The sequence below is a fragment of the Lynx canadensis genome, chromosome F1, assembly GCF_007474595.2.
Source record: "Lynx canadensis isolate LIC74 chromosome F1, mLynCan4.pri.v2, whole genome shotgun sequence".
Taxonomy (NCBI): Eukaryota; Metazoa; Chordata; class Mammalia; order Carnivora; family Felidae; genus Lynx; species Lynx canadensis.
This window is the reverse complement of record NC_044319.2, coordinates 20,240,382-20,253,297: the sequence shown is the minus strand read 5'-3', so window position 1 is coordinate 20,253,297 and position 12,916 is coordinate 20,240,382. Positions and strand designations below refer to the sequence as shown.

Here is a 12,916-nt window from a genome sequence, read left to right as displayed (position 1 = left end):
GTATTTCTCTTGCCCCAAGTAGGTCTCTGGTAAAGGAGTTTCCCTTGAGGTCAGGGGAGAAGAGAATGCACTGGGTATAATTCAGAATGGTTATTGTCCCCTCCCCCCGCTAGAAGCAGGAGGGTATTTTTCTCTGATCTTCACTGTGAGAACCTGGTAGAGCTTCTGGAGGTAAAACACTAAAGTGGGGGTTGGGAGAACCTAAGACTGGGCCTTCAGGAGTTTCTAACTTCAAGCTAGTTGCTAGTCTACACAATGCCTCCAGCAATTTGTCAACTACAGCTTAAGTTTTTCTACCCGTTTCTGGCTAGAGTGATTTATACTCTTGGTAAATTAATTTCCTATTTGCCTCTCTCCAGTTTTTGGGTCATCAATGTCAGTTTGCTCTGTGACATCAATTTTCTGAGAGAGCTAAGAAGAGTTCCTGATTTTCAGTTTGTTCGTTTTTTTTCATGTTGTGAGGACAGGAGTGATGAATTCCAAACTCTACATATCTAGCAGAAACCCAACGTCCCATAATCATTTTTCCTAACAGCATTTTGTGTGCTTATTCTCTGTAATTCTGATTATAGTATGTCAACATCATTATTTTATATCCCAAGACTAATTTAGAAATTTACTTATAATGTCAAACATTCAAACAGACATCAGTTACTGCCCCAATAACCAAATACATTCTGTCAAGTGGAGACATTAATTTTAAACATAACTTGGCAATTTTCTCCAAGTTTTTAACGCACTCAAGACAAGTTAGCAAATCATAAAGGCAATTTTATTGCTTATCAATACAAGTAATCACTTTCCTTTTTTCCTCCTTACAAGCCATTAGAGGAGAAGCTTAAGAAATTAAGAGGGATATCTATCTGCTTCCCCAATACCAATAAAGAAGTTGGTACTGATAAGCTACACAGTATTTAAGTATAACGTCCACTAAGGGAAGAGTAGTAATTCTATATTCAAGACAAGATTAAAACCACTGACACCTCTCAATATCTGGAAAAGAAAAATTTCACTGCAACTCTTCTGATCTCAGAAGCTTTGGTACAGGTTAACTATAAAGGTACTAAGACAGGGAAGTCAATCACACAGATCAAGTATTTTATCCATTTAATAAGCTTCTCAGACTTATGGGATCTTTGCATTTTGTTATATTAATAGATCTCTATTTTAAGAAAAGGCAAAAAATATGTATTTTTAAATTTTACTTACCACAGTGTAGAACAATTTAAAAGACAGCCTTTTCCACTTACCATATGCTAAACTGTATTACTCCGAGGCCTGATGTAATTCATTCACTTTTAGGGCAGTTTTTTGTTTTGTTTTGTTTTGTTTTTTTACAGTAAAATGATCTATTTTATATAACAAATAATTGTGTACTGTTTCCTGCAATATTAGACCAAATGTTTCAGGATATATAGTTATAAATATCCTATATATATATATATACACATATACACTTAACATATTCAAAAATATGGTTATAAAAACACCCATATAGATATATTATATGTATGTAATACAAACATATATACAAACATATAATAATATAATCCCTGTCTCAAGGAGGAATTAAAGTGATATACACTTATTGAAAAAAATTATTTTAAAAGTGGGATTTTTTAAGTGATAGTTTCAAAATAGGAAACCTCTTATCTGTTGAGGGGATCAGGAAGAGACTTTACTGAAAGTATAACATTTGAAATAGGTTTTGAAAGACAGACAAAATGTATTTTTTTTTGTGCAGTGAGAGGGAGAGGCACACTGGAGTGAGAAGAGAAATTCCATGTAGAAAAACTAATACAGACAAGGCTGTAACCAAAGTAGGAAAAGAATGGTTTATATAAACATCAGCAAGATGTAGTATTCTTTCATTAGAATGAAATTTCAAGTTGATAATTATCAGGAGTTAAGTCTATTAAAAAGAAAATTTAGAGCCATTATGAGGAAAGTCTTAAATAAAAGGTTTAGGGTCATTTGCACTTAATTAACAGGCAGTGGGGAACCATGGACAATCTGGGGATACAAAAAAGCTTAAGAGCTGTATTTTAAGAACATTAAGGTTGAATTATAGTCAAACGGACCCAAAATAGCAGAGAATGGAAGTGCAAGACCGAGCTAAAAGCCTGCTGCAATAATCTAGACAAGAAATAATGACCAAACTCAGATGGTGCTGGTCGAAATAAGGAGAAAAGGGCCGGATCCTAGAGAGGAGGAGTGCGGGACAGGCTCTACAACAGCGGCCAAGTGTCTGCATCTCCTGGCGCTCACATCCTGTGGAGCTCCCTCCACCTGAGTGTGGGCAGCACTGTGACCTGTTTCTAACCAACAGAATGTGGCAGAGAGAATGGGGTATCACTTGCGTGGTTACATTACAGAACTGGAACTTCTGTTCTGCTCGCATATTCTCCCTGCTGTGATGAGAAAATGGGTTGTGATACACAAAGGAGAAGTGAGTTAATGACAAATCTAAATATCAAACTTAGATGGCTAGGGAAATAGTGTTGATATAGACAGTGATGGGAAATTGGTAACGCTATTAACAAAAGTCAGAGAAAGGGGTTGGACTATTTTCTTTACAGGTTGTAGAGCAGAATAGTAACAAGTAACTTGGATTTTGTTCGTATTATACATAAAATGTCTGGTTCATCAGAAATGCTTAATGAAAATGTATGAGGGAAGCAAGAGCAAGAGATAGAAATACAGAAATCATCAGCATAAGAAAAATAATCGAAACCACAGACTTAGAATATTTTCACTGACAGCAAGGCCTAAGTAACTGGCTGGGACAAAATGGAGTTGAAGTTATTAAGCAACTTTGAGGCCAACGTGTTAAAAGGTCATAAACATTATTCTCATCCTCTGTAACAAGAGAAAAATAAAGGAGAAATAGAGGAGCTGTTTGCTAAGCTATTAAGGAAAGAAGGCAAGTACTCTAGATTTAAAGGTAAAGCAAAAAAGAAAAACTGTGAGGCACAAATAAAATTCCAACACATTAACTAGAGAGATGGGCATCTAGTTCAGTCTTCACTTCCATCTTTACACTCTAAGCTACACCCCTTCCAACATTTCAGCCTAATGGTTTTTGATCTCCTTTAAGAGACTGGGAATCAAGGGATCTGGACAGTGTTAACATTATGTGATTCTAAAAAAAAAGAATCTTTTATTCTCACTTGTATTATTGTCCTCAAGGTTCATGCAATGTAAAAATACCCTAAAAAGACAGTCTATGTATGTATATATACATTCTATGTATCCTTTAAAACTAAACACAAGGGGCGCCTTGGTGGCTCAGTCGATTAAGCGTCTGACTTCAGCTCAGGTCATGATCTCGCAGTCTGTGGGTTCAAGCCTTATGTCGGGCTCTGTGCTGACAATTCAGAATCTGGAGCCTGCTTTGGATTCTATGTCTTCCTCTCTCTCTATGCCCTTCCCCTCTCTCTCTGCCCTTCCCCTGCTCATGCTTGGCCTCTCTCTCTCTCTGTCTCTCTCTCAAAAATAAACATCAAAAAATTTTTTTTTAACTAAACCCAAGAAAAAGTTTTAAGTAATCATTTGTCACATACCTTAAGTGAATAAGGATTACCTGTTTCTAAGATGTATAGAACACATGAATGGAACAATTAAAACAGTTTTTGGGGGGGGTGCCTCGGTGGTTCAGTTGGTTAAGTGTCTGACACTCGATCTCGGCTCAGGCCATGATCTCAAGGTTTGTAAGTTCAAGCCCACATCAGGCTCTAGGCTATCAGCACAGAGCCTGCTTGAATCCTGTGTCTCCTTCTCCCTCTGCCCCTCCCCCACTTGTGTGCGCCCTCCCTCTCCCTCCCTCTTTCTCTCTCAAATAAACATTTAAAAATAAAAAACAAAAGCTTTTTAAAAATTAAAAAATTTGTAGCCCTTTTCTCAAATTCTGAGTTAAATCTGTGACCAACCATAATGCTTGAAAAATTAGAATGCCAGGTAAGAAACTCTACAGCTAAACTTCTAAAAATTCTTACCTCAGAAGCAGTAGCAGCAATATTAACATTGCTTGCCTGCCCGTTCATTAGGTCCATGCTTCCCACAACATCAGTCCTTGACACTACGTTAACAGTAACAGAAGACTGATTGCTTCATGTCCAAGGCCACAAATACATTATTATTCCTGTAAAAAATAAACAGAAAATGTTTATTCTATGTCTTACTGGACGTTTAAGAGAGCAAATCCATGCCTATCACCATGCCAAGAAATAAAACACTTCAACTTCACTGAAGTTTTTTATTTTTCTTTCAGTTAAGTCACTATATCCAGCTTGAGGACGATCCTGGATGCTATTTCCAAATGGTCAGAAACACCACATGGGCAATATTCGATACACGTTACTGTTATGTTCTTCATCCATAAAGCGGAAGTATAATTTTTCACTTAGTGTGAGAAAAATTCAAAAACCTTTTTTAGCTTTAAGTAAATAAAAAGTGTAAAACACCATGTGGCAAAGTAACACATGGCATAACTCAATACATTTTTTAGAGATCTGAAAGACATCTATAAATCAGCAACACTAAGTAAGTCTGTCATTGCCGATAAACTGGTTTACAAAGATGCAAGTAATTAAAAATAAAAGATTACAGAACGTGTCATAAAAATACCACAATATACGTTTGTTTATTTGTATAGGGTTTTAAAGTTTACTGAATATCTTCAATCATTATCACACTGACCTTCACAACTACCAATAGACTAAATTAAGGATGACATTATTATACTCACACAGCACAAAGAAACAGAGCTTCTGATGATGCAGGCTGGTAAATGAGGAGAGGCAAGAATAAAATTCGAGCCATCTAAAATTCTAGTCAAATATTATTTCCACAACATCACACTTCTTTCCACTTCACTGTAAGCCAGGATATTTACTTGAGCTTTGCATCCCTTTCCACAAGTAACTTGCTGTACAACGCTGTGTCGGTAACTTCTGTCTAGGATGGAATTTCTTCCTCTCTATAAAATGACAGAGGCAAATGGACTCTAAGGCCCCTTTCTAACTTTGAATTTCAATGATCCTTTTTCATAAGAGAAATGATAAGTGTCTATAAATTAGGTGTTTTAAATTACACTGGCTTTAAAAACTGAGTCTAAAATAACAATAATAATTCTCTTGATGCTAAGTTTCCTCTCTCCGGATAAGCAATAGAGGACAGTGATTTAGAAGCAGACTCTAGAACAAGACTGCCTAAGTTTGAACCCAGAAAACTGTTAACTTCTCTGGGCTCAGTTTCCTTATCTATTAAACAAAGGTAACAGTAAGTGCCTATCTCACAGAGTTGTGATGAGGAGAAATGAATATATACAAAGCCCACACAACAGTGCTGACACGTGATAAGTGTGCAATTATGATGATGCAGATTTTGTCTACTTAATCCACACAAAGCTTAAGTTCCACAGTCTCTGAATTAAGACAAAAGCCTTAGAAATACATCTCTGGCAAAATACATGTTGGTGGGCATCTCCAAAATCCCAACTGAAAACACAGTGAATGAAAACACGCCTAAAATAGGTCTCCTGAATGTAGCAAAACATTTTGGTTTTCAAATGCTTAAAATTTACTGCTAGTTTGCATCCTTCAGTCATATCTTAAGACTATCTTCATTTCTTCAGATATATACTAAATACCTGCTAAGAGCAAAACGTGGTGCTAGACTTTTTTTAAATGAGAAAGATATTAGAAATAATGGGTTTTTAAAACCATTTAGAACCCACTTAGAAAAGTCAACGTGAAAGTGAACAGAGCACTGAAATACTTTCATTTCCTCCAACCTACGGCATTTCATTTTATAAGGTTCATTATTCTTATGCCACTATTAAGGATCAACTTTTATCTACACTGCCATATAAAATTAGCTTGATAATGCAAATTCTCTCTGAAGTCAACATTCAGTTTGCAATAACATGTTTTCAGATAACTTCATTTCATTCCACAGTCTATGCATGAAGATTAATTTAGATATGAATCCGTAAGTCAAGAGTGCCCCCTAGTGTTAAAGAAAAAGATTTTTAATTAAATTGTTACAGGAAATGTATTCAATCTACTCTTCAAATAGGTAATTTTTTTTACTATTATTTACTGAAAACGAAGTACTACAGACCAGAAATAAACATTACACATTTTTAAACTCTAACAGTAAAGAATCAAGTTTTCTCTGCCTGGTTTTAACTTTAAAAAAAGTACAGTAAAGCATACCTTAAAGAAACTATTTGTAAATGTACTACATATCAGTGTTATTTAATGCTGAAGTGAAGTTTAAGATCTCATATGATATCATACAAACATTAAATCCTTAGATACAAACTAAGTTTATGTTCTTAGTATGTATCTCAAAACCTTTCTGTGTTTTGCACACAGGAAAAGTTCAAATTAAACAAGACAAATACATACTTTACTATTTAATTTTCCTAGAGCTACAAATGACACAATCATTCATAATTATTACCAACATCACAACAGCTCTCTTCTTAATTAAATTCATTCTGAAACTTCTAAAGACAGTTAATCTTTAAATTTAAATCTTTGGGTTTAATTCCCAAAACAGGTATATTGCTTCTTTCTAAGCAATTAAAATCCAAAAACAAGGATATTGCTTCTTTCCAAGCAATATAATACCCAAACAGGAAATCTGAAATGTGTAGATTTAGTTCCTTGCTTGAGGTCATGGAACTAAATTATTAAATTGCAGGCACGTTAGATGTGCAGGCACATCTCCTACACACCCCACCTTCTCAATGGTATTCACACCAAGAAACCAGTACTTTTTAACTAAACGAACAAAGGATTAAAATCAAAGTGTCAACGTCTCACTAATGAATCTCATTTCACAAAAGCAGATACATATTCTTTTCTAAAGTAAGTTATGCTATCATCATTAGGAATATTATGCGAAAGACATTTAATACTTCTATAAAACATATCCTCAAAGAGTTAAGCAACTATAAGGGAAATGGTAGTAAAACACAATTAATTAGAGCAATTTCTTTGGGAACATTTAGACAATACAGAATTGATATACTCATATACTCTGGCTTAAAATCTCAGTCCTAGAAATTCATCTCATAGAGAAAAAACTATACAGGTAAAGCTATTCAATAAAGCACAATTTACAATAGTGAGAACCATTTTAATACCTTTGTATACAACCACATTAAGAAATTCCAATGGATAATTATAAGAAAGATGAAAACAGAAATGAAGGGCTCAACAAGAGAAACTAAACTTTCCTCAGGGGCCTAGATGGCTCAGTCAGGTAAGCGTCCGACTTCAGATCAGGTCATGATCTCACAGTTAATAGGTTCAAGACCCACACCAGGCTCTGCTCTGACAACATGGAGCCTGCTTGGGATTCTCTCTCTGCCCATTCCGCCCCCCCCCCCCACTCCTGACTCTCTCTCTCTCAAAATAAACTTAAAAAAAAAAAACAACAAACAAACTAAACCTTCCTAGTATAATATTCTTAAAACTTTCATGAGGAAAAAAATGGGGTAAAATTAAAACACTGTAATTGCAGTTCAATATTTAACACTTGTTACAGTTTGCTTTCCTTTAACATTTATTTTAAAATGAATATTAAAGACATGCTTTATATGACACTCATGGAAGGCCTGAAGATTTAAGTAGCCTGTATATCATGGCATGCAGGCAAGCTGACTTTCAGCATTTGTGATAGCTAAACTCCCACTGCCTTCTTTAATTTTTTGATCTAAGAAAATGAGAGAGGAGTCTCAATTCCCCAGTACTTTGTTTCAACAATAAAGCCATTATTCTAGCAGAAGTTTACTAAAAACATGGTTGCCTCTTAAAACCATTTCCAGTTTAACACTAAGCAAGATTATCTTCGCTATTTGCCGCCCTTGAAAAGTTCAAGCTATTACAAAAGAAATTAAAAAGAAAAAAGTTCTCGTGTACATCCAGGGTTACAGGAGTCCCCAGTGCCTCCTGGAGAGAGATTTTCCTGTAAATCTGTGCTTCCACTGCTCTTTTGTCAAAATTCTAATGCCATCTTTTCACACTGGTTTATTTATGTATCTCTCCCTAATGAACTTTGAGTTCCTTGATATTAAAGACTCATATTTAAAACAAAACATGACAAAAAAATCATTATTTTCCATCTTTTCATTCAGGCACATGAACACAATACTTGACCCTCAACTACTTACTTTAGTAAGTATCTGTTAAAAGACTGAATGAATCACTGAATAAAGCATCACTCACAGGACAATGTTATATCAATGTCCAATTACAGTATAGGGCGAATGGCAATCAGATAATACATACAATACTACACACATTTAAAAGAATATGATGAGGATTTCAATTTCCAGCAATACATCTGATAAACAATATAAAAATCTTTGTATGAATGAAATTTAGGAATTGTAAGTTGAGTTTTGATTATCAGTTGGATAGAAAAGGCAACCAAGAGATGAGAACTGAGACACACACACTGTTCCCCACCCCACCCAACCACACCTTTACCTAGAATAAAGCCAGCCAGCCAGAACAGTCTACTCCTTCAATGATAAAATGTCTATTAAAAAAAAAAAAAAAAAAAAAAAGGAAGAAAGAAAGAAAGTATACTGGTGTAAGAAGATACAGAAACTCGTCTGTCTTGGCCTGAACTTAACACTGAAGCTAGAGAAGAGTGTCCACAAACTTGTCTACAAAATAAAAACCTGTAATCCTAGGCATACTCCAGCAGGTACAGAATTTGAATTTATATACTACCAGCACAGTCCAAGACCCTCAAGATGAGAAATCCACAAAAGTAGGTTCACAAGCCAGTGAGACTCCTGGAACCCCAGGCAAATGGAGGGAACAAAAAGACAATGAATGTGGGATTCCCACAAATAAAACCCCACTGGCAAGCTCAAGATAAAAATTTACCAACTGTATAAGCAAACAACATGCTACAAGTAAAAGCAAGAAACACAACAGTTATTAGGATTACCTTCTGAGAACTTTAGATGAACACTTATCTGATAAAGGCTATAAAACAGGAAAGATTAAAATCAGCAGCCTTAAAAGAAGAAACTGAAAATGTTATGCAAAAAGCAACACAAACATTTGTTGGAAAACCAAATAAAAATGTTTCTTAAAAAAAGAAAAATATAGTAGCTAGAGAATTAAGCATCAGATTAAACAAAACTGAAGAGAATTTGTGAAGCAGCGGAGAGAAAGGAAATTATACAAAAATTCTGTACAAAAGAATTACATGCAAAATGCATAGAGATCAAGAGAAATGAAAAATAGAATAATAAGATCTAGCACAGTCTAAGAGAAGTCCCAGAGGAAGAGAAATAATAAAAGGCAATATTTAAAGAGATAAAGGCTGGGAAGTTCCCAGAATATGGGCAAGATACAAATTTCATGTTCAGGAATCACAAACCTTGAGCAAAGAAAGTAAAGAGTCATATTCTATATACATCATTCTAAACTGGAGAATATTTGTTTTTTGTTTTTTTTTTTAATTTTTTTTTTCAAAGTTTATTTATTTTTGGGACAGAGAGAGACAGAGCATGAACGGGCGAGGGGCAGAGAGAGAGGGAGACACAGAATCAGAAACAGGCTCCAGGCTCCGAGCCATCAGCCCAGAGCCTGACGCGGGGCTCGAACTCACGGACCGCGAGATCGTGACCTGGCTGAAGTCGGACGCTTAACCGACTGCGCCACCCAGGCGCCCCGAGAATATTTGTTTTAAAAGCAAGTGGAATAAGTCACTTTACTTACATATGAATAAAATTAAATGGAAAGCTTCTCAACAAAAACAATGCACACAGAAGAAAATAAAATATCTTCCAAGTGCTGAGAGAAAATAACTGTCAACCTAGAATTCCATACCCAGCTAAATTCTTATTCAAGAGAAGGCAAAATATACTTTTATACAAAGAACTTAGCACAAAATTAGTCCATATGGCAAGCAATTAAGACTGTAATACATGAAAAACTAATTTATTTCAAAGCAGAAATAATTATCTTAGTCATGACTGCTAATATGATTAATGTTTTTAGATTACTGTCAAAACATTTAAGAGTTCAAAACTAACTTCTTTAACTACTTTTAAAAACAATCATCTACTTTTATTTGCAAAAAAAAAAAGGAAAACTACTTCTCCTTTTATAGAAAATCCTATCGTTTTATATATTGGAATATACAAAACAGTACAACAATCACAATAAAAGCTAATATCCAGGAGTGCTTATTACCTGGCAGGCTTGCTGAGAACTTTTTCATTACAAATTCACTGGATCATCAAAACAATTCTATGAAGTAATAACATTATACCCTATTTTTAGAGGGGAGGGGAGAGGAGAGGAGAGGTAACTTGCCCAAGCTTGCACAGTAGGGGCAGACAGCTGGATGGGAATTAAAAAGGGAGGATAGATGGGAAGGAAAAATCAAAAGACAAAAAAGACAGATGAGTTGATAAATGGATAGATAAAAAACAAACAAACAAACCCAGGACAGAGGCGGAGGATGCGGAAGAGAGAAAGGAAGGGTCAAGGGGAGAAGGAATTGTAGGGAAACAAAATGAGGGAAGGAAGGAAACAGAAAAGAGAACCTAAAACGTTGTTCCTACTCTAAGTTCATAATATGACTAGAGGGGAAAAGAGCAGGAAATGAAATAAACAGAATACTACTATCTGTTAAACTTCTATTCAGCTTCAAGAGTCACATGATTTCTACAGGAAGAAGTAATGTTTAGGTTTATAAAGACAAGTTGAAGGTTCGGAAGACAGGAAAGGTAAAAACACCATAAACGAGAGTGCAAATTTAAAAGTGACGACCCAGAGAGGAGGTCCAGTGTGGAGTGCTGGCCTGCTTACTCAGGAGAATTTTTGTGATGGACTCCGGAAAAGTTCTAAGAAGTCACAGGACCAGACTAGGGAGGGTCTCAGCTGTTGAATGGGGACATTTAGACTGGAAGAGACAAGCAAGGAATCATGGAAGGTTTCTAAATAGGGAAGAAACCTTAGAAAAGTAAAACCAGTATTTCAGGGTTTACTATGCCAGAGGTGTGCCACAGGGTCTTAGGGAAGTTGAGTAGTAAACAACACTCTTCCATCTTTTGCCACAAACAGCGAAGCATCTGAAGTGCTGTACAGACCCCTTCCCACCCAAGCTTTTCCCATCTCTGCTCTCGAGGACCCTCTCCTAGTCTTCAGCTGTGCAAACTCTCCCATAGTCACAATGTAGCCCCTTCACTTCAATCATCTTTATCCTACCATCACCAGTTCCTAATTCAGAAGCCCTGATGCCATGGAAATGGCAATCTCAGATGGTATTTTATTTTATTTTATTTTATTTTTTTCCACGTTTTTTATTTATTTTTGGGACAGAGAGAGACAGAGCATGAACGGGGTAGGGGAACGGGGTAGGGGCACAGAGAGAGGGAGACACAGAATCGGAAACAGGCTCCAGGCTCTGAGCCATCAGCCCAGAGCCTGATGTGGGGCTCGAACTCACGGGCCGTGAGATCGTGACCTGGCTGAAGTTGGACGCTTAACCGACTGCGCCACCCAGGCGCCCCACTCAGATGGTATTTTAAAAAGTGAACAGAATTCATGTCAATTCATGAACAACACTCCTCCGTAACTCCACCACCACTCCTGACCAAGGAACAGAGAAAGCAGTTCAGTGGTAAAATCATGAGATATAGAATACCAATTCCAGGGTTTTAACCAAGTGCATTATGCTAGGTAAGTATCAGTGAACTTTGGTTTCTTCACTTACAAATACGGGATGATAAAATATACCTCAGAGAGATTTTGTAAGAATGACAAAAAAAAAAAAAAAAATCACTCAGGAAAAACTCCATGCATCTAGAAATGGCATAGCATAATAGGAAGAACACAGATTTTAGAATCAGAAAGCCCTGGATTCAAATCCTGGTCTAGGGCACTACCAGCCAGCTGTAAGGCATTGGGCAAAGAACTTTGCTAATATTTAAGCAGAGGCACCAAGTCCATCCATCAGTGATGTGGCTTAAAAAAAAAAAAAAAAAAAAAAAGGAGGAGGGGCACAACTCTAAGAGCCCCTCTACTTCTAAATTCCAGAAGCCTGTGAAAATTACAATATAAATCAATGGATTAAAAAGAGTAAACTATTCCTCTAAAGTATATTTTAAGACATAAGTACACTGGAAAAGAAATTTACTAAATGATTAAAAACACTGTAAACATGTTGACTAATAACAACTATCTCTCAGGACAAAAAAAAGATAAATCTACAAATAGTTTGCAATACTAAGCCACTGAATTTAATGAGGAGGAGTCCCTCAAGAGAGACACCTCTCAGCATGATGGCCAACTAACTTCTACATGTAGATTAAACACAAATGTTATAAATTATTTTATGAATTTATTCAAAAGTATACACCTTGAAATTATTCCATATATCGCTAGTAATGCAGAATAAGTGATAACAAATTCTAAGCTACAATTCATTCTTAAAAGATGGCAAGCATCGTTTAAAACAACAGCAATCACATGGATAAGAACACACCAAACTGTAAGGAAAAAAGACAAGTTTTACATAAACTTCAATCACTGTAAGCCAATCACAATGACAGGTTTAGCAATTTTACACCACCAGGTTGCAAAAGAAAAAAACAGTTGAAAATGTCTTAATTAATCTACACATTTAGAAGTCTCACGTCAAAAGAACTAAATTGTTTTCCAGTAAGACTGCTAGATCACTTACCAAATTATTAAAGTTAAACACTTTTATATTTTTTCCAGGCATATATTTTACATACATACTGAAGATGTGTGACGATTATTTTCAAAACAAAGTAAACTAAGATCTTAAAAGGAAAAGGATAAAGATAGCAGAAAACTGTTTCACCTTTCTCAATGCCACCTTATTACCCTACCTCAAGAAGAGTGCG

General features: G+C 35.7%; 1 protein-coding gene across 5 annotated transcripts in view; it reads right to left on the bottom strand.

The window, feature by feature from the left end:
- The window catches only part of RALGPS2 (Ral GEF with PH domain and SH3 binding motif 2), a 201,270-nt gene that overhangs the window by 160,334 nt on the left and 28,020 nt on the right, over positions 1-12,916 (bottom strand). For all 5 annotated transcript variants that reach the window (XM_032591829.1, XM_032591830.1, XM_030303429.1 and 2 more), the window contains exon 2: positions 3,996-4,141. In XM_032591829.1, the coding sequence (XP_032447720.1) occupies positions 3,996-4,052 (57 nt within the window). In that variant the 5' untranslated portion in view covers positions 4,053-4,141. The remainder of the gene's footprint in view (positions 1-3,995; positions 4,142-12,916) is intronic.